The sequence below is a fragment of the Protopterus annectens genome, chromosome 12.part0 (genome assembly GCF_019279795.1).
Source record: "Protopterus annectens isolate FY-2018-M chromosome 12.part0, PAN1.0, whole genome shotgun sequence".
NCBI classification, from domain to species: domain Eukaryota; kingdom Metazoa; phylum Chordata; order Ceratodontiformes; family Protopteridae; genus Protopterus; species Protopterus annectens.
The window spans coordinates 535,058,751-535,082,760 of NC_056746.1; the positions used below are offsets into that span (position 1 = coordinate 535,058,751).

Here is a 24,010-nt window from a genome sequence, read left to right on the forward strand (position 1 = left end):
TCTAATTGCAAATTACAAAGGACAACTTTCAGAACTTGGTTCTGTTGCACCTGTAATGTCAAGTGATAATATCTCACATCTTGAGTATATGTAACCAACTTTTTCTTCACAGTATATGTATGTGCCTGGAACAAATACGGATAATGATCTCAAGTTTGCATTGTGAATGGGGTTCATATCCAGAGAGGGTGGTCTTAGAGTGAACATACTGATGTTTAAGGAGCATACATCATGACTCTACATTTTAACAACTTGTTTCATAAGGTTTCACCTATTTAATTAAACTGTTTTTCCTTTCTCTTCATTGTTTCCTCCCTGTTTAGCATTGAGGACTCTTTGACTGTCAGCAGTCCCTAGCAGTGTACAGGAGTTCACTTCCTAAGGAAAAAAAATGAAAAATTTAATTTGGGCCACCTTCTCTAGCACAAATGAGCTTGGTTCCAGTGCACACCATCGGTACTCTTGATGGTATGCATTAAATAAATTAATGTAAAATAACTATCTCTGTGGCACAAGGTGTAAGTGAACTGAAGTTAAAGAAAGATGTCACATAATGCAGGATTCAAATCCAGTTTACATAGATTTTTTATGACTGGATTCAGAATAAATATTAACACTCAATGTTTTATATGAAATGAACAGGGTAAAGTCTGTGATACATAATAAAAAATCTCACCTGTAGTCCCTATGAACTGATATTGCAAAGGTGCTGTTGCTATAAACTCGCATCTTTTCATTATTAATTATAATGTGTGCTGTACATGCTGTGACATATAACATTGTATAGTTTGTGCTAACACAAAAGCAGTAACATGAGTAATGTGGACACATGTTATATACACTGGAAATGTATCCATATCTCACAAATATCCTACAAGACAGTTATACAATCCATGGTAAACTTTGATGTCATGAATAACTGTATGTACTGTGGGAAGAATATCTGCCTATCATTCTCTGTAACCCCCTTTCTGAACAATTGCCATTACATGAAATCCTGATGATGTGTAACCTAAATGCTACTTTTCATGATCAAGCAGGTATGAAAGTATCAAGCTAATGCTACAAGTGCCATGTTCCTTGCTACATATATCTATTAAATGTGTTACTTTGCAATACAATGTAATTCTTTCATTTTCTTTTTTGCATTTTTGTTGTACTTGGCAGCACACAAACATGGTTCACTTCCTAAGGAAAAAAGTGAAAATTTTAATTTGGGCTGCCTTCTGTGGCTCAACCAAGCCTGACACCTGTGTGCAGCCATCAGCACTTTGGACAGTACTCTAGGAAGAAAATGCACCTACCAGGTAACTTTCTCTGTGGCAAATGGTGTAACTGTAAGGAGCTTAGAGTAAAAGGACAGTTGATGCAGTTTACAAATAACTGTACTGAGGGGAGTGTGAATACATATTGATACACATTTTGCTACATCATAGTCTTGTTGTTTGAAACTCAATGATTCTCAGTTTTGCCAACAACAAGTGAGTTATTGTCTGTCCCCATTCCCATTATTTGGCATTACTTAACATCCTGATAATGTGTGCCAGAAATTAAAGTTCTCAAGTGGCAAGGATATATGAAAAAATGAATGGGTCACTGTATGCACTTCATGCTTCAGTCATTGCTAGATATACCCTTTGAGTGATTTAATTTTCCTTTCAATTTTTTCCTGTTTTCTAACAATGCCTTTTGCATTTGACCTCCCACTCGACAGCATGCAAACATGGTTCACTTCCTACAGAAAAAAGTGAAAAATATAATTTCTGCTGCCCTCTATAGCAAAAATGAGCTGAGCACTGGCGCTGGCACACGGCTTTCAATACCCTGGATAGTACTCTGAAGAAAATGCATCTGTCAGGTTATTTTATCTGTGGCACAATGTGCAAGTGCAGTGAGCTTAAAGAAAGAGCACAGCTGATGCAGGGTTTGAATTCAGTTTACTAATAATTTTATAGAGGTGGCCAGAATGTCATTTGTCACAAGACTTTGATTAAGAATGTAACAATAAATGCAAATTAGTATCATGACGATGTTTACTGCAACAAAAGTATCATTGCTACTTACTAGAGAAGCTAGATACAATGATGATATTTAATGTAGGTATATGTACACAATATTTTGTTATAATTATTATGATTTATCACATATCAAAAGCATGTGTTTATGAAAGTATGTCTTGCAAAGTATGTATGTAACCTAACCCACCATGAATTACTCAGGTTATGCAACAGCATGCATATGAAATTTATTTACAAACACAAATACTGCCTTTTACATACAGATGCAGCCCTATGACTAAGAAAAGTCACAAACATACAAGCATCTCTGCAGTACATTGCCATTCATTCTTAAATTAGTATATCTCTAATCACCATGTTAAAAAGTTAAGTTTTCCTGTGCCACTGACAGTTATTATGCATTGCTTAATATTTTATCCTTTTTTTTTCTCATGAGCTCGATTCCCAGGTGGTACTACTCAATCTTACTAGGGTGCAAGTCTCAACAGCCCAATATGCCACAAGTCATACCATTTTTCATCTAAAAAAAACATGATTATAGCAAACACCATAAAGCATATCATTGCTTAACTCTGGAACATGTGTCAATAGTTTGATTATCACACGTGGCCAAATCTCACTGCCATATTTCACAACTTCTGTGCTTTCTGATGCAGTCAGTGCCAATGTGTCTGTCAAGCCATTGCTGTGCAAATATAGCTAGCAAGGCTGTACATCATTGTGCTCAAGCTCTTACGTGCGAGATCTGAATTGGGATCCAGTTCAGACACAAATTTCTAGCTTGACTTCTGCATATATGGCTGATGATGGAATGGATAGTGTTCCATTTGGAGAATGAAAGTGAGGTATTGAGGAGTCCAGGAATTTTGTGGCACTCCTTGTGAAGCACAATAGTTGAAGGGAGCTGCAGGGGGATTATACTGGGTCTCAGTATAAGGCTGAGGTGTGGAATAGCTTGGCCAATGTTGTCTCTAGTGCAACTAGCATCCCATGCACTGGGGAGCAATGATATGAAGAGGTGCAAGCAGGACCTCCTCAGTCAATGGGAGGATGAATTTAAGACTGCAAACAACCTTCAGCTGTGTAAGTTTACTGACCAATCACCTATTTATAATATGGCATTAGTCAGACAACACAGTTATTCATTATGCTTTCATTTATCTTTTTTACATTTTCGCTACTGTACAGCTGCAGCAGAGGTAGCAGAAAACCATTAGGTGCATCAGGAGAGACTAACTCGCCTGAGAGAGGCACAGGGTAAATATGCATTAGGTCTGAATGCAAGGCACAGAAGTATTTGGAGTCCATCACTCTATACCATCATGAGCAGGAATACCTGCTCTAATAACTCTTGGTTATTGCAATAGGCAATATATACATCAGCTTAATTGTGTGTGGGTTCAATATCCAGAAACAGACATTTTTCTTTACAGGACAGTATTTTTAAGATATTAAAAACAATACTGCATGACATTAACAATACATTTTTGTAAAATACAATTAACTTTGAAAGCAGATATCTGAAATGGAAGAGTCAAGGCTGTGATTCTTATCTGTCATATCATACCATCGTTTGGACTGATTTTATGATATAGTAATACCTGTGGCAAAGGAGTATATATTTCTCATAGTGGTTTATGTACTGAAATAAAAAAAAAATAACTTGATATGACATTGATTTAATTCTCTCATTTTTGTCTCTCTCATCACTATTTTTAATACACTATTGCTAAAAAAAACTGATCATCAGCAAAGGGAACTAGACAGACCACAGGGGGTTGGGCCCACTATAATTCCAGAGATGGCTGCAGTGGCATCATCACTGGCAGCACAGACACCCAGCTCATCTAAGTTCCACCTGTCAGCATTGCCTCCACAACTCCTGCCCTACCTGCTCCACCTTCATCAGGTAATTCTTCCCCAGCTACTGGTGCAATAGTACCCTTCAGGTGTAGTAGTGGAGGTGGCAATTTTTTCACCCATCAGGAGCTGACACAGCAATGGAGACAGGTCTCAATGCCAAAAATGGCAGGGTTGAAAATGTCCTGCATTGTATCGCTAAAATGATGCGAAGTCCAGCAATGACCCAGGAAACTGACACAGGAGACAGTGATGACAGTTCTAATGGTGAGGACTAGATTCTTATGAATTTCATTCTAGATGTGGATCCACCTCTGATGTCCCATATTTATCCCCAATCATGGTGTCCCCAACCTTCTGTGTCCATCACTATCCCTGTCTGTCTTGCATGTCCTATATGTTTAAGCCTGCTACCTAACCTACCCTGCTTACCTGTTCCACTAATTCCTAAGCATCTTTCTCAATATTCCTCTCACTCTCCAAAAAAAAAAGGGCACTGGTCCCACAAAAAAAAATTATACCCCATACATAGTTCTCCACTTCACCTATGTGTCATTTTGACACACTTGATTTGGTCCTATTGGATATACTACATTATTTTGTTGTTGTCGACCATCCCTGGTGTCATGACTCTCCAAAGTCATGAAACTGAATGTACCATTCTACACTTATTTTGGGAAGAAGTGTATAACTACTGAGCTCTCCCACCACCATCCTACACATTCCTTTATTCTTTCTCCTGTGCCCTAACCTCTGATTGCCTCCATTTTCCACCACTGTCCTATCAACTCTCTTTTTTCACACATTTAATATGGTCATAAAATAGATTCACACACAACACACATGGCCTGAAATGGCCCATCAAAAAGCCTTCACATTTATTCCTCAACATTTGTGCAAAGCTTGGCATCATGTGCCAATGCTGAGTGACGGGGAATGTCCAATGACAAAAAAAGTGTTTAGTTTTTGCCATTGCCCGCACTAGTCTGGTTACCTTCTCACAAATGTGTGTAAATCTGCTGCACTATAGGAATGCAAAGTAAAGGCACTACTTTGAAACAGTTGCTCTAACAGTTCTTAGGCTGCTGGATGTAATGAACTAGAAGTTTCTATGTGGTGTGTTGAGATAATTCCCCTGCCTGCAGACTGATGTTTTTACACAGTGTCAAGGGTTCGATTACAGCTGTATGTCAAATTATTATTTCAAGAAGTTTTATATTATTATCATATGTTTAACTCCAAATGTCTGCACTTACAGTATCTCCAGCTACAACATTTCATTAACATAACATTTGAACAGTGCAACAAAAAAGCATTTGCAAAACATTCCATCACCAGCAAGGGCACTTAGTAAACCACCTTTATCCAGATTATGTTTTAATCTTGTTTCTAATCCCTATAGCAATCATGCTATAATACAGATTAATAATGAGGAAACACCCAAGAGTAACACACCATAAAAATAGTCCTAAATGTACCACAAACAACACTCTTGATATTTCTCTGTTCATCTCTCTCTCTTCTCTTCGCCCCTTTCTGCTTCAGTAAATTGTCACTACCTCTTTAATTGTGTGATTTCAAGTGTATGAAATAAGAGATCCTTTGTGGCATACTGAGCTAAAGCTAAGATTTACTGACTGATTCATGCATACTTTTGAGGGTCCTAATCCAGAAATACACCAAACTGTTATTGACTGTTTTTATTAGACTGTTTTATGTGAAGCTTTTGCCTACAGATTGTTTTCAGCCACCATTATCATGCTTCTGTTATAATCTGTTTGGTCCTTGCCTTCCTCTCCCCCCTGTCTATGTATCTTCCCACTTCTGTGCCAGCAGTCTTCTTTCCCTAAGTTACAGGTGCTGCTTGACACCAAATATTGCAGAATGCAGAGAAGGAGGTACACAGCTTATGGAAAATCTTTTTACCTTGGGTCATATTACTTTGTTGCCCTTCCCACTACCGTGCTTAGTCTCACTGCACTTTGTACAGTTAGGCTAATCTTCTCTTGAGCAAGCTGAAGACTTGAATGCATACCATGCAGGACGTTCCTCTTGCAAATACTGTTAGGAAGCATGTTTGTTTGTGTCTTTCGGTTTTTCCCGGTTAGGGGTCGCCACAGCGGAACTCCGGTTCGCTAATGATTGGCAGTAGATTTTTACGTACTGGCTTGCCGGGCCTAACGCACAACCTTCAACAAAGGAACACCCATTCACGCTGTCGCTACACAGAAGATGCTCTGAGAATCGAACGGGCAACGTCTAACTGTGAGGCGACAACGCTACCGCAGCACCACCACCGCAGTAACAAATACTGTTAGGAAGCATGATGCCCCAAAATTCCTGGCTTCATGACAAATGTGTAAATCATGACACATAACACCTTAACATAACACATCTGTGTTTTGCATTGGATCATTTGTTATGCTGTTGGCTGTAGTGTAAAGCTTTGGTAATGTTAAAGCTGTCACTGCTGTGACAAAACATGATGCCTACATTCTCCCTTGCCCCATTGTTTTGACTGCCCATTCAAACCAGTAAAATTAAGGTTCTGAAGTAACATTTCCTGTGTGACATAATTCAAATGTCTGTAAAATGCTTTTGGCATAGCATCAAGGGTTCAAATCCAGAAATATGCAAAAGTCATGTTTAATGTTTTATTTATATTATTACATATGTATTACCTATTAAGATAAACAGACAAAACTTACGTGTGTAAGTATTGCCTACATATCTTAGTATTATCGTACTTGCATCTTAGTCATGGCTATACTTTCAACCCCTGCTTTCTCCCTGTTGGAAACACTTGATTGTACATAGCATGACAGATTACTTATCAGGAAAAACATAGCATTAACATAGTCCAAGGATGTTAAAACATGCACCAGAAAAATATAATATTCTTTGTGTGTCTCTATCACCATCTCCATGTTTCTCTGTATGTTCCGACTTCTGTATCATCACTTTTTATTGTTTCATATGTATTAGGTTACTGGATGTAATGTAAACATTATGGGATTTTACAATTGTCATGAGGGCAAAGAATAATACATACATTACCCTTTGTTTCAATCTGTTGTCATATTTGAATTTTGTGAAGTAAGATTTTCCATGTGGTATGGTTAGACAAAACTCAGATCTGTTGATATGTCTTAGAATACTGTCAAGGTCCGAATATGGATGTATGCCAAAGTGTTGATGAATATTTTGTACTATCTCCTGTGGGCGTAAGTGTTCCCTATAGATTTTCTTAACACATCACTATCCTACTGCTGTATTAATGTGCGTGATCCCCATTGAGAACAATGTCTTGCACAGATCTTGCCTGAATAATAATAATAAAGATAAACCAAAGAGTAACACAACATGAATATGTGAAGAAAAGAACCATAAACTAATCTCTTAATATGTCTTTAAGTGTGTTCCTGTCACTAAAAGTCGACCTCTTCCCACCCCCTCTGTATTATCAAATAAACCTCTTAGATTCAAAACTGTTTTCATAAGCCATGTTTCCACCAGCAGTAACATACTTGTTAAACACCCCATACTGTGAAACAAGTACGTCACTAACAGTAATGGAATGTACATGAGTGACAGTATTTAGATGTTCTAAAGAGGTATGTAATTACATGGGACAAGCACCGTGCTGTTACACTGGCCTGTCCAGATGCATGCATTTGTCCCAACACATGTGATGGACAGTAGCTGATATTCCAGACAGTGAATTTTAATACTTACAAATGTGCATTTTCAAACTGTTAAAGTCAGACTTCTCTTGTGGTGTTTGCTATTGATACTATGTTCTCTACACTGTATAACTAGTTAGGTAGGTGGTTCTAATCCGGCAGTGATGAACTTGTGTGTGTGGTGTTAGTTTAAGGTAAGTAAAGCCTCGAAAACAGATGTCATGTATCCACTTCCACTCATGACAAAACCTTAACTCTTAACACTTTAGCTCGCTTTTACCACAAACATCTTCGTTGAAACACAATGATGAAGTCATCTAGTCAAAAGTGCTGCTAAGAAAGGTTAAGTTTCATGTTTATTCTTCACAAAATGCATATTAACTTGTGGTTTCTTCACAAATGAGTCAAATAAAATGTTTATAATATATTTATGTTAAAAGCAAAATGAAAAATAGATGCATGATTATGCAAGATACAGTTTCACATAAGTAGTAGCTTTATATTTCAAATGTCTTCCTCTCTGTACTGGCAGTCAGTTGAAGGCAAAGTAAGTGCTGACGGAGTTAAGGGATGTTATGTTTAATAGTGTCAGGTATCCGTGGAAACCAGATTAATCAACAGTATGCTCTTGCCTTCTCAGGCTGGAGGAAGAGTCTTTGCAAGGATGTCTGTGAGACAGTGTGTACTGGTACCAAATTTTAAAAAGTTGCATGCCAATAAATCTTAAGCGCATGTGGTCTATGTTTAAAAGGTGTATTGTCAAGTGATAACATGATGTTCTAAGCAAGGATCACAAGGACATAAAAAATATTTAAAAATGTTATTATTTGTTGAAAGCTATGTTACATCAAAGTTCTGCATGCATGAAATTGATAAGAAAAATTATATAAATTAAGTATTTTCCTTTATTGTTTGAGACTGATCTGAAAATTTTAGTAGGCAGTCTCCCAGCACTGTTTATGAAATAAACAAGTACTCGGCACATCCTGAAGCGTTATTCTTGACTCAAGACTAAAAGACAAAACTCTCTGTTATTTATTTCTCAACTTTAACAGTGCACTCTTTCCCCTAAAGTGTCAGACTTTGACTGTGGTGCTTGAGATTCATACTGTGTCCCGTAGAGTTTGTAACTAGTTGGGAAGGTGGTTCAAATCTACCAGTGGTGAACTTGTCTGTGTGTGGTTTTAGTGACAGATAAGTAAAGCCTCAACAACAGACGTGCTGTGTCCACTTCCACTCAATAGAAAAAAATTACTTTAGTCATAGCTCCCTCTGCACTTTATCACACTTTTAACACAAACATACTCTCTACAACACACTGATGAGGTCATCCTTTCCTATGTGCACTCTCTCCCCTTACAAGTCAGACTTGCGATTAATACTGCATTCCACAGACAGGAAGGGGGTTAAAATCTGACAGTGGTGAACTTATGTGTGTCAATGTCAGGTAGCTATAGCTCCTGGGACAGATGTGCTGCATCTACTTCCACTAAGGGGAAGAATTTATCATGGGAAAGGATTCCCTTCATCCCCTTATCCCACTTTTATTGCAAACACCACTGCAACATACTGATGAGGTTATCCTTTTATAACTGCAGTCTTTCACTATAAAAGTTACAGTTCTCCTGTAGCGCTTGTGGCTAACACTGTGTTCTATATAGGTAGGGTGTTAGAATCCAACATTGGTTAAACAGTGTGACTTGTGTGTACTGTCATGTAAGCTCTGTGACAACACCCCCAAACTAAAATTCCACTTAAGAGATGTATTTTCACTGGCACAGATTTACCCAATAAATTTCTATTACCTCCAGGCAATACCCTATATTTTGGTAATACGATGTTATATCATGCTTCAAAAATGAACTACAACACAGATGCAGTATGACTTATCTTGTGGTGCTGGCTGTTGATACTGTGTTCTCTAGACTGTGTAACTAAATATGTGGTAAGCTTTTAATCCAGCAATGACTGAATACTATAACTGTGTGTTTGTCTGTCATGTTGTGTAGAGAAGTCTTCTGATGTATATAGGATGTGTAGCTGTGGATTGTCACTGTGCTCTTCAAACACCTTCTTTCTTTTTTATAAGAACATCACTGCATTAAATAATGGTAATGACATCCATTCAATTTTATGTCACAACTATAAACCAACATCTAGTATGGCATGTATGATTCAGCCAATGTTTTCTACCTTGTGATCATAGGTAGTTAGTTCAAAGCCAGCCATCACTCCTTAGAGTCACTTGTGTCAGGATGACACTGAATGTGCACGTAGGTAACAATGTTGTCTCCCAGATATCTGCTTTGTACATATATAGCTGGGGATTCCTTTTACAAGACTACTTGCTAATTTTTCACACAGAAATGCTTTATTGGATAATGATGATGCCACTGGATAAAATGTTGCTTTCCTAGGAGAAATACTAAGGCTTTTCCCTGTGGTGTGATAAAACGAGACAACGTTCTGTATGCAGTTGCCTTAGTAGGGCATGTGTTTGAATCCCTGCTTATTAGCACACTGTGCACGATTGCCATTCTCATACAATAGTGATGACTGTGTTACATGTGTGTTTGGGTATATCTAGCAGCAGGCAATGCTGTGTAAGAAATAGACATTTAGCACAAGAATTTTAAAGAAATTACAGGCACACATCACCTGTAGCAAAAACATGATGTTACGGCTTCATATACCCAAACACTTCACAATTTTAGCAACACGTGTACCATGGCACATTCATTCTTTACAATATCCTGTAGCTTCTGTCATCACATAGTCAGGTGTTCTAAACTCACATTGAATGACTAAGTATTGCATATCCTTATGTTGTTATGCATGACTGACATCCACAACTGTTATAATGAGCACAATTACAGTGGCAGAAGCCTCCCCCATCCCTTTTATCTCATACAAATTTACTGCAACACTATCATATAATGTCATTACTTTACAAAGGTTGAGTCTCACAGTTGTGTTAAGACCTCCACTGTGGCTCATGTGATTCATACAAATCAGCTGATGGACTTACATAGACTGCTGTTCAATTCCAACAAAGGGCAATAGTATATCACTGTACTGACATTACACAAACACCGTATGATGTTATTATTATCATCAATTTTTACTTCGGAGGATGAAATATAAACCCATTTTGTAATTTCCTGGCAGTGAAACAGCTGTTTTGCAAATGTCATGGTGCGAGTGTTCCTGTGGCAGATGTAGTCACTAATTACCTGTATAGCAAATCTACAGAGATAGAGTGTGGTTCAATTCAGGGACAACATGTATGAACGAAATAACTTTCTTGGCCAAGAAATAGTGATAGTGCACTGCTCACAGCTGTATGACCATTAATATAGTTACCTCCTTGTCATCATTCTGACAAAATAATATTGTACAAATTATTATCAAATGTCCTTTCTTACTTCACACATTAATTTCACTTATATGTGACAAACACACTTAATACACAGCTCTACAGGGACGGGTTTGAAGCTGGTAACATCTGTTAGATAAGTGCATCAGACAGGAGTGGCTTAGGCAAAAAAAAAAAGTATTTATGGCACAGTCAGAGGTACACATAAGGCATCACCCTCTAAGGCATCCTAGAGGATCCATATCCATTACAATAGGAAAGTGCTGTAAGCTCTTCAAATGTGTTCATCATGACACACACAGTATACCTATTTCTGTGCAGCTTTTTATATATGTCCTGGCATGTGTTGGATTCTGGCAAGATGCAGATATTGAGTATGTTATTGATTGTCCACAGGCACTACTTAATTTCCAAATAATAATGCTCTTTACTGAATGTCTTCATTTATACATTTATGTATTGCTGTAATTCATTTTTTCACACACTAAAGCTTTACAGGACATGAGTGTAGATCAGAGTGTGTGTTGTCCCTTTAAGAGCCATTCCAGTTTATGGGCAAGTGCATATAAGTACTGAGCACGTGCAAGCCATTTTGAGTGAGCAGCTGGAGTGAAAGCATGTATGTGTGTAGCAGTCAGTCAGTTAATTAGCATGTTTAGGTTTTATGTTTCAGTCATCCATACTGATGTGTTTGTGTGTAATAAACAACTTAAATGAACACCCAAGCCTCATCATCTTATTTGAATACACAAGACGAGTGACAATGAGGATCTACATAAGATTTCTCACTATATGACATTATGCAGGATCATCATAAAATGTGATTGGGTCAGTGTGAGTACACTTTCTTGTGTGTTTGTGTTGTTTACATGCTGTTATGTCAGTGTTCGCTGTTATTTCTTATGAGTATATCCAGTATAATCATGTAGTAGATGTGCTCCATTTATGAATGGAAATCTTGAATTACTGAAATTTCATCAGATCTGTGTCATTTGTCAATTATGTATTTTGAGTGTTATTATATTACTGTTTGGGATGTATATGAATATACAACACATGCTCGCCTAATACATGTTTCAAGGTAATATACTCCCTTTCTATGGTTGCCAAATCACAATACATAGCAAAACATGTCTCTTTCTGATGTTCATGACATGACAGTTGTGGGGATAATATCTTCTTGTTTAGACATGACGAAGTAGATAATAAAACAGTACTGAAAGTATCACACATACATTCCCTGTATATGCATAACTTCAGTCTATGCGACTAGCCCCAAAAATATCCACGGTCCTTGCTGTTATTTCAATTTGACATGTTATCAACATTAATGTCACATTTACTCCCCTTTGTTACAATGTTGCTTTGTGACCCTCTCACATTCTTTGTTAGCCTGTTCATTTTTAGTTATGTGCATGGGTCAAGAATTATGAACAGGATTAATTATTACAGCAATATGGAAGCACTTTTGTTTAAAATGTTACTTTGTGACATAATCACATTTCACTGCATTACCCAAGTACATTTTCCTCTGTTTATCCTCCCGTTACTTATGTCTGCACTGCTACCATTGTATTCTGTGTACATTCTCCCCATTTAATTTAATGTCCCCTGCATCTTAATTTTTGTAATCAACTTGCTCTTACTTCGAACAAGCTGTCCACGTGTGCTGACATAACACATTTGATTGCAGGCAATTTGTTTTGTTTACACTGTGTGCTTCTGTTTCCCTGCATCTTTTCATGGCCACCAACATTTCTGCTGGTCACAAAAAGGTGCTTAGAAACCTGTAAGTGCAATGAGCAGCATGCATATTTAATGAGCACTGCTGCTCATAGCACTAATGAGCTTAAATTGCGTGGCTGTGTGCGAAGCCTATACCATTGTTAATGAATCCCAGGAACTGTCAAGACTACAATGGCCTTCTTCCTCCAACAGACTGCATAATATTGCCTTATGATCTTGCTGAGCCTTCTCTACCCCAGAGTGAACCCTCACCTGGAAACAAATCTGCATTTTAAAGGTACCCATATATGTTCTCCATTCCTGTCACTTGTTCATCTTAATTCTTATTTACTTTTAAACTGATGACTGGACAAGGATAATTAACTTCCTCTGCATATGAAGAGTGTAAAAAGCCCTCTGCCATCAAGCATCTGGACACTCAGCAGAATGCAATGCAAGCCAAACAGTACTTTCAGCTGCCAATCTCCCTTCATGTACTAGCTCCTCTTAAAATGGTGCACTAACTTCAGAGTCAATATCTTCATAAATACTGCTAATTTATTTTCAACGAGTGTTGGTTCCACTTTACACTTGCAGTTGACAACTATTTATGTTGGTTTTAAGTGAATTGATTTCCTTAATCTATGTCACAAACAGGTGAACTGCTGTTCTGTCATGTTTCTATACATCTGTTAATTCACCGTTAACTGTCAGGAGAAAAGCATTCAATATGCTTTGTTCACATTTTTGTAAATTCAGTTATAACTGTTTTTGTGCACAGTGACAGTATCTGGAAGCCTGTTACATTTACATAATGTATTCCAGTTCAGAAATGAACTGTCAAAGTGACATCAATCTCAGACTCAGTATACCCTGCAGCTAGCTGTAAAACAGAAATGTTTTCCATTTTCATGGTGTCTGTCTTGTTAGTAACATACACAGTAAGGCAACTTCCAACCTCTTAGCAACGTCACTATAAATATTTTATGAAAAAATGTATAAAGGAATGTAATCAAAGACCTCAAACATCCAAACTTAAGACAGACACAAAACAACAAAAATGATAGATAATTTAAATAACAGAAAAGTGAAATGTTAATGAAAGTAAACTGTTTACCATTAATTTTACTCAGCAGTCATTATAAAACTGTATTCATCAGGAATAATCCATGTTTAACTCCATTAAGCTGGACATAGCTTTGCTCTAAATAACATAGTATTGTTCTACAAATAGTGATAGTGTGGCACTGACGAAAGGATTTAGTCCTCCATGACTATGACATTTCAGCTACAGATATACTGAGAACCTCTTTTAAAAATAAGCTTTTAATAAACTTTTAATTTGTTATGGTTACTGTGCTTGAATGGGTCCTTTCAAAGCTCTGTTTATGACCACCAATTCTTTCAAGCACTTCTGACTTATCTGCATGGTTACAACAAGGGCCTTTTATGAGCAAGTCTGCATTTACTGTGTTATACTGGCCCTAAATAGAACAAATCACTGACAAACAGAGGGTATTTTCCCCTTAGTTTTCTAGGATCTTCACCATAACAGATTAGTAGGAAATATCAAAACAGGTATACCCTTATGGCATTTTTCCAGAGAGTAAGAGCAGATGAAGGCAATAGCTTTATGCAAGTCTAGAATAATAATAGAGACAAGTAGAAACATACAAGATACTTCATGTGTTTCTGCAGCCTTAAAACAGTTTGCTATTTTTTCCTAAAATACATCCTTGGAGAAGGTAAAATACTGCTCAGTGCTAGGCTCATACCAGCCTGAGAGATATTCCGAAAGCACTATGTTGTCTCTCTTCATATAGTCTACTTAAGCTGCTAAAACTGACTTCACATTTATGCAAGTTTTCATGTTCTTATGATACCTTAACTTCCTTCTTTTTTTTCACTTCCCTGTAACTGATTTCTAGTGCAAACTTACCATTACACCTGGTTGTTTAAGAATTCATTTTACCTTGTAAATTACTCCACAATAGGGTTGCCACCTTTTCAAATGCCCAAAGTGGGACATTTGTGGTACAAACATTGGATTTTGCAGGCCGAAACATACCCACGGCCAGTACAAAGGACAGAACTTCACTTTTTTGCCTAAATAAAAGCTTATTATTGTAGCATTTTAATGGTTATTCTGTTTCTTATAACACTTAGGTGTTTCAGATACAGAATAACTGTTTTATGCAACTATTACATGAAATATAGGAAATAATTTTGTCCTAAAAATCTCAGGACATTTGCCATTTTTACAAATTTTTTGCAGGACACAACTCCCCAAAGAGGGACTGTCCCTCGCAAAGTGGGACAGGTGGTAACCCTACTCCACAAGTCTAGACAACTTTAGTGGTTACCAGTTTAGACAACTTTAACTGAAACCAGTTTTGATTTATCTGCTAGTAAAGTATAAAGCATTACATATATACTTTAGATATCTGCATATCTTTATTAGTTTTAAAGCAAGATTTTATGTTATTCATGTTTTACTTCAGTCACTTCATCTGACTTGATATAAAGTGTGGGCTCATTTAGTTTCTGATGGCAACAAGATTTATTGTGTATGTTATGTGGGATCATCTGTAAATTATTTAAATTGTGCAACTGGCCTGTTGACATCCGCGGTGGTGCAGCGGTAGCGTTGTTGCCTCACAGCAAGAGGTTCTCCCGTTCGATTCTCGGCAGGAGTGCGGGGAGTGCCTTCTGTGTGGAGTCTGCATGTCCTCCCCGTGGTTGGGTGGGCATTCGAAAGACATGTGTAAATGGGCGTGCCTTTGTTGAAGGCTGAATGTCAAGCTGGCACCTCGGCGTTCGTCAAAATCTACTGCCAATCATTAGCGGACCAGAGTTCCGCTGTGGCGACCCCTAACCAGGAAAAGCCGAAAGACAACAACAACAACTACCTCAAATACAGGGCTAAGACATCATAAGCAGAAATTCAGACACTGGGCAATTATGAAGCAAATGTGCTTTCTTAAAAAACATGTGCTGTGTAAGTCAAATAAATGAACACAACAACGTTACTTAAGTTATATCATAATACAATTTATACCCTTTACCTTCCACGTTATCAGTTGCATAAAGGTGCAAGGAAGTACTTCTCCAGAACTCAAAACAAACTCTCCATATTTCTCAACTTGGCTTCAGTTTCAAGTTCATTAAGGTGTTTAATCACTAGGCACTGATTACTTTTAAGGCATTAAAAAGGACCATAAAATACATAACTAACAAGATGGCATATACTGCTCAAATGAGTTATCACTAAATGCTGCTTTATATGGTATTAGTTCTTCTAGCACGGAAGTCAGTACCATATACTTCAGTGTAGCATGACTTACCTTTTCTGATGCTTGGCAAACATCCGGATGAGATACAGTGTCTCCAATAACCTTCAGATAAGGCTGCAGTGCCTGCCTTGAACAGCCTTTCAAAACAGCAGCTAGAACCATAAGATGAGCTGGACAGGCGGCTTTCTGAAGAGCTTGCAAAATCATCTTAACAAACACTTCAGGGTTGACAAAAGTTCCAATTAGCTCTGCTGACTTCACACACTATAAAAAAAGTAAAAATAACATTTAATAACAGATACTAAAGTCTTAATATTCAGCTGCGATACATGTTATAATGCATATTATAAATGGACTGTAAACCCAGTAATTCCTCTGCAGGTTACCCACAGCTTCATAAAAGTAAATATTCTGTCTGTAAGGTTCCCTAACTTTAACATTAAATGTAAGACCTTAATAAAGTTAACTGCTACTAACATATGCATACACTGTGACTAAGCAGCACCTTTTTACTTGCACTTTAAATGTTTTGAATGCTTTTTTAAAGTCTGCTACAGATTCCAAGTAACTGGTCACAAGTGCACTCTGTATTACGCAGTTGAAACTATCAAAGGGAAAAAGAAGTTGCACAAAGTATGTTAAAATCTTAGTATAACCACAAACGTCCTAATTTCAGACCAATTAAAACTGGGTCTATATCAAAACTTTGAAGAAGTAAAACACTGAATGTTAAAACATCGAACCCACATCGAATGATGAAAACAGCGAAGCCCCGAAACATCAAAATCTTACCTAGGGGAAGATTTCAGTGGGCCATTCCGTGGCTTCGCTATTTCCTCCACTGTGGTGCGAGAGTTACAGACCTTAGGGTTAGGGTGCGGGTTAAGGTAAGTGGATAGTTAGTAATGTATGTATGGTGTAGTGTAGGGTTGGGTTTTGTTAACTGTATGTGTGTGTATTAATTGCTTTGTTTGTGTATAGTTTCGTAGGGTATGTGTGTGATAGTTACTGACCTTAGGGTTAGGGTGCGGGGGTTAAGGTAAGTGGATAGTTAGTAATGTATGTGTGGTTTAGTGTGGGGTTGGGTTTTGTTAACTGTATGTGTGTAGTTTATTTATTTTGGTGTGCTTGTGTTGTGTGTATGTTTCTCGGAACAGCAAAATTTTTCCCGGAGAAAAATTCGCTATTCTGAGTGTTTGATGTTTTCAATATTCGAAATTCCAAGTTAGAACATACGGTGTTCGACATTTTGGAATTTCGAATATATGATATAGACCCTTAAAACTAAAGCCAAAGACCTAGTGCCTACAAAAAGAATCTTTATTTTGGCAAAGCAGAAGAGTTTCAAAAAAGTCAGAAGAAATACAATCTTGTTATGCAGCTCTGATGTCAAAGAGGTACGTAAGTTTTTTTATGCATTACTACTGTCATACTCAACTATCATGCTACAGTGTACACAGCGGCCAATATAGAACAGAAGTGAGAAGCTAAAACAGCTTTTAAAGGCTGTAAAACACTTCTTGCTGCAATACAAAAAAAGACAGACTGAAGTGTTTAACAGCTTTTAAAGTTGTCAGTCTATCAGAGAGACAGCTTCTGACTGTTGTCTGTGTGACAGTGGTAAGAATTATGCTGGGTCTCTCACTCTCTCTCTGATCATAACTAAGCAGTTGTGGGTTCTTCACACGGATGTCAAGATTCAAAGATTCGCCTCTTCAGATTTGCTGTTAAGGTGAATTTCTTGACATTCATGACTCGAACAGACAACAGACTGGTTACGATCAGAGGTCTGATAAAAATTCTCTATTTTGTACACCATATGGAAATCTTTTATCTATACCTGAGGCTGTTCCTAACAATTAGGATACACTGTTCTATACCCAAGTATACAACACTGCTGTCTTTAGATGTGAATTTTGTGTCACATTATATCAATTAAATTCTACAACTGGAAAATACATGAACACATTGAGAAGAGAGATGAGACTTTTAAACAACACAGTATGTTATATCCGCAAAGTTTTCAGCTAATGATGCTGACTCTAATACCTTGTTCTTTAACCTCCATTTCCAAGTTTCTGTCCACCACCCAAAAATGCATCTCTGTCCTCTTCAGGTTTTAACACACTGTAAACTGCATCTTACTTCATATATCAATCTCATCCTGTTTTGAAACTGAGCACACTCCTCATCCACACCATTTTTTTCTGGTACTATGTTTCAGTTCATCACTGTTTCTGTTAACTATTCCCTAACTTCTGTTTTGAACACTCCTTCAGAGAGAGAGAGTAAAGGCATCTCCCATGCACACTTTATGGTGAATCTCTTTCCAGTGTCTGAATGCTTAATTATAACATCACCTCCAAATTTCATCTTACAAGAAGCGTATGACGAGGACCATTTACCTCTCCTGCTACCCTACCATAACCTTGACTGCCACCTCTGCAAAGTATTCATCAGCTATGTACCTTTCTAGATGAGAGCTTAACAACAGTACAAGAAATATCTAGCCAGTCTCGCGGTGACACTAACGGCAAACTTGTTTGCAGATTCTCTGTTATGCATAAAAAGGTCCTTCTGTTACAGACCATGCTTGTTTTCCACAGTATGGATGCTATAAGTCACATATCAATATAACTAGATCATTATCTTCTGTATGTGACATCTAAACCTCTCTTAAAGCAAAAGCTTGTCTGCCATTTTTATGAACAGCATATTTTGTATCATCCAAGTAACTCTATATGTGCATTAAACAATTATCCAAGCATTTAGAATGCTCTTTATGCAGTGGAAGACTATTACAAAATGTGGTGATCTCTGAGTTACAGACACATCCCTTCTGCAGGTAGTATTTTGATAAATAAATAAAAGACTCTTACATCCATCACTAATATATTCAGTAGTATGTATAATGATGTTATCCTAAGTGAGTTCCCTACACCAGCAGCCTCAGTTATTCACCTGTTAGAAACATCTAGGCAAACAATCCAAATGAACAAAACAATTTAGCAGATAGAAATGAAATGAGACAGTCTACTGAGCAACAATTCAGACAAATGTTTAAGATGGATCTGTTATTACTCATTGATTAGAATCAAGACTCAGAACCACTGATCCCAGACTTCCTCCTTTCAAAACATGGCTACAACCATACAAAACTAAAAGAGCTTTTTTGGGAGAAGCAGGCATGAACTTTCAATCCCCCATACCACCTTACTTAAATTTGCAAACTTCACAGTTGCAGACGTGCAGAGAAAAATGAAAAGCCAAAAATACTCAATTACTGTAGGAGGACAAATGAAATCCACATTGACAGTGATTTCTTAAGAGGTTCAGTGACTAAAGGGTTACAGAATGAGAAAGTATACCCAGTGAACTGAAACCTCATGTAATTCACTCATGTTCTTGGGTGGGGAAACTGCTTTAAACAATGGAATAAGTATATTTAGCATTCTGCTTTAAATACAAAGAGTGATATAAGGGATTACCCTAACTACCTTCCTTATTATTTTGAACACACTGTAATTAAAATGCCAACATATAACCACAGTTCTTTAATAACAGCTTAAGGGATTAAATTATAACAGATGATAAAATTCATAACACAGTTTTGTAGACTCTGTGGGCATGAACACACTGCCCTTACTGCCATCCACAGCACCACTAATGAAACCACTGAGAAGCACTGTATACTTCATCTGTAATCAATCTGTTGTTTAACAACTGCTTTCTCATCATAACATTTAGTGTATGATATGTTTCTAAACAGATATAGCAGGGTGGTGCAATACTTAGCTATGCTGCCTCACAGCTCTTGGCTCTCCATTTTAGTTCTGGACTGGAATGCCTTTTGTATAGAGTCTGCATGGGTTTTAGCATGGTGCCCCAGTTTCTTCCCATATGTATATGTATATGTGTGTGCGTGTGTGTGTGTTTTGCACATTTTGTAATGAGATGTTACCACGACCAAAATCAGACATCTCTGTCTTGTGCTGGGATGGGATGAAGTTACCCTAAAACCCAGAAATGGATTACACAGTTAATTGAAGGATGAATGAATGATCTAAACAGCTGGCCATTTTGTCTTGCATCTGTGTTTGTGCTTAGTGAGATATATGTTTCATTAACACCTATGTGGTATGGAATGTCAAATACATCCTTGCATTCCAGGGCATTTTTTTGAAAAAAATCAAATTAAAACATAACATAAAGAACTGTAAATATTTTGTGAATAAAAGCTATTAAAACTGTACAAAGTGTACAATGTTCTGAGTGAACAGACAACACAAGCATAACTCACACCTTCTTCCTCCTAATTTACTTTTCCTATGGATTTTCTTGCAGACTTAAATATTGTGGGGGATTCATAAAGGTTACCATAAGCTGTAGACTTCATGTACATTTAGTGTGATCTTTCTGAATGACTAGAAAGCACAAAAAATGTGATATGGGTGTTCTTGATATAGATTGCGTGCATTTAGTGTACACATACTGTAGGCATTAAGGAATCTGGCCTTATATGTTTTGCTAAACTTTCACAAACAAATTGTTATCTCAGAGACTATACAACCTAGACATAAATTGTTAGAAAGCTTTTTTTAACCAGCCATAAGGTTTCACATGGCAGTAAGAAATTCCTCTCTGTCTGCTTTTTTTTTTTGAGATATTTACAGAAATAAAATGATGTGCTTGACTGTATGATTAGCAATATAAATAACAGTGATTATCTTTCAAGATGTGCAACTTCCAGTGGAAATAGCAGTGACAGTTTTCTTCAACTATCTGAGTGCATCTCGTGTTATACTACAAAGCCTATATTTCTTACTAATAAAAATATACCTATTTACTTTAATATTTTTAACACACACAACAGTTACTGAAAAGACTCTCCCCATGTTTAAAATACCCCTGACTATATAGTGCTTTAGTATATACAACATGGAGTTTATATCAGAAAATATTTTATACAAACACTAAGAACAACAAAAACTGTTCACTTACTTTTTCCCCCCCTTTTAGTATCATTTTAAATATTACTGACATAATGTGGGGTATATGCCTTAATCTGCCCATAAGTTTAACAAAGTCCACAAAAGTCATCTTTTTCGGTCATTTTGTCTTGCAAAAAGCCATATTTCACAAATGTGACTGATGTTCCATAGTCTCCCATTTATTCACTAATTTCAGTGTTGCTGGTCTTATTCCTGTTCATCTCCATCTCCCAACATCAGACTCTGGCTCAAATCAAAGATACTCCTGATTCTTCTAGTCAACTCCTGTGCTTTTTTCTGTTTCTCATGCATTTTCCTTTGGAACACTGGAAAATGTTTCACTGGCAAATTCTCTGTATGAACTTTACTATAACGAATGAGAAACAGAGTCCCATCCTGCTTGCTGACTCACTTTTTGGTGGATAACCTTCCTCCTTAGTGAGCTCTGCATCAAAAAATGTCATTGATCCTCCAGGAAAAATACTCTGTAGACAGCTGGATACAGCAGCTTGAATTTCACACCTGCTTCCTGACATTCCCTGATCACTGGGATAAATTTGCTTCTCATCTCCCCATTGTACATTGAATAATAATTTTCTACAATCACTCTGCTGTCTCCAGTTTTTAATACTTTACCCTTCTGCCACAGTTTTGTTAGGAACAACTCTATCTGTTGGTATGACTGCATCTTTACTAATACAGATCTTGGCTGCTTTCTCTTGGCCAGGTTTGAATGTGCCCTTTCAATTAATACCAGTCCAGTTGCTTATTTGTACCTTTATAAAATTAATATATTCTGCTCCTTCCAGTTTATCTGGTGCAGCAGAAAATTTCAGGTTTTCAATGAGCACTTTATCTACTAAGTATATTTTTTAAAATAGCTCTTCTTGAGAAGACTCATACTCGGCCAGCTTTTTCTTAATTTCAACCTCAAAAGTTAATCTGAACAGATAGTTAAAGCTTCTATTTTCCAGCATTTTGTTACTTGATTTGATATATTCCTTCAGTTTCTCATTTATTGTAATCATCTCTATGTATATTAGTACATTTGATTTATTATTCCTCTAAATTACTTGAAGTCATCACTTGAACCAAAGCTGAAGCTTGAACTACTTTTTGCTGAACAGATGCAAAATCCTTCCTAGACATGCCTTCACTTTTTCTGGTTGATCTTCTCTCAGGTTTTTCAATTTTTTTCTTTGCAGGCATCCGAGCAATGTACCTAACTAGCCAGTGACTGAATTTTACCTAAAAAATAGTTTCAATGGCATTTCCTTTCCCCAGTTTCTGTTTATACACTGGAAGAGCTGAAGTTAAGCTGCTGATCAGTGTGCAGCTATTTTGGAAGCCCTAACCTTTCATTCTGAGCAACTAACAGTAGACATAAATAAGAAATACCGAAGAGCAAACTTTTTCTTTCTGGTAATACATGACTTATGATAAATTTACTCTGAATTCAAACTGCTATTTCAGAATATTAACAGTAACTGTTGTCCAGTTATGCTGTTCTTCAGAATCTTGAGCTGACATGACATTCTCTTTTCTTTTTCTCTCAGTTAGCTAAACCACAGTCTGCATAATGTATTAACTAAATACACTATGCATACATTCTGACCCTGTATCTTATTCTCTTGGTAATTCTTGTCTTTCTCATCAGTTTGAACTGGAGATTATTGCTAATTCATTTTACTGTTAACCAAAATCTCTACCTAACAAAGATTGCTTGTTTAGACCGACTAACAATATACTTCTTGTTTTCCTTCTCTGGAGTTAACTAATCTCCCTACAAATTTTTGTTTTGAGATTTATTGTCAAATTAAATGTCAGAGCAGTCTCTCTGAGTGTCTTTCTCTACTAAATGAACCCCAATTCTAACGTAACATGCCAAACATTGATTTTTATAGCATGTTGTTATTGTTCTACAGTTTCTGTCTCTTTCTCTCTTTCTCTCTCTCTCTCACACACACACTGCATGTTTCTGAGGTGTAGTACGAGCTGCATTTTTTCACACTAGCACTTTTTAAGACTTCTTTACCCAACTGGAAATACATTATATACTTCCCTTTTTAGGTAAGTGGCTATACAAACACTATTCAAAATCAGTAACTTAAGGGCTCATGCTAGCTCAAAACCTGCAAAACCTATGTTGGTACAATAAAAAGTATTACATAATGTCTGTGATCCAGTGTCTTTGTGTTTCTTGCTAGCAACCAAAAACTGCCTCCAGATGAAGTAAATATAAAGCTGATAACCAAAACAAACCACACTGGGGATGACTACTAAAAACATGTTTATTACAAACTGTTAAACACTTTCAACTTCAAATCGCAAGACTTTTTCAAAACAGCTTCACTGATGTTCACAAGCATTAAATACTAATTAATCATGAGTCCACTTAAAATATGACTAATTAACCCTTCAACTTCAAAACACTTATGAACTGCCTTAATACATATTAATCTAAATTGAAATGCAAAAATCAGACATAGACATGACAAATTAAATCCCCATCCCTCTTTGTTTTAAAACTAGAAACAATGAAAAATAATCATTCAGATGTGGTGGTCTAAATGAATTTAGGCACAACTGTCATTGAATCTCACAATATTCCAAAGTATTCTTTACTGTGCAATTTGAAGACAAAAGCACTTAACAGTTTGTAATACACCCATTTTTAGTAGTCATCCCCAGTGTGGTTTGTTGTTTTGGTTTTATGCTAGCAAACCAAGACAGCATTTCTCTGATTTCTGTTTCTAATGTCACTATATGATATGAGATATCAGTATCAGTGTCATTATCTATCCTGTTAGGGTGTACGTGACAAAGGCATTTGAAAGTTTTGGTTTGCTATATCTGATAATCATTTAACACCAGCTGAAGTTTATACGTGTCATTTCTCATTTTGTTTTGGATAAGCTGATTCACTCAGCATCTTCTGTAAGGAATTTAACACAATCAAGTTTCTTTATTGATGGTTCTGATTAAAAATGTCAACAGCACTTACTAGATTTCTGAGGTACACAAGTATGCCAAACTAGACACCATGAGAGTTTGCCACCTTCTT

At 36.9% G+C, this 24,010-nt stretch overlaps 1 protein-coding gene across 1 annotated transcript in view; it reads right to left on the reverse strand.

Moving 5' to 3' along the window:
* The window catches only part of DNAAF5 (dynein axonemal assembly factor 5), a 1,078,404-nt gene that overhangs the window by 526,341 nt on the left and 528,053 nt on the right, over positions 1 to 24,010 (reverse strand). The window contains exon 6 of the mRNA XM_044089685.1: positions 16,007 to 16,219. Coding sequence (XP_043945620.1) covers positions 16,007 to 16,219 — 213 coding nt within the window. The remainder of the gene's footprint in view (positions 1 to 16,006; positions 16,220 to 24,010) is intronic.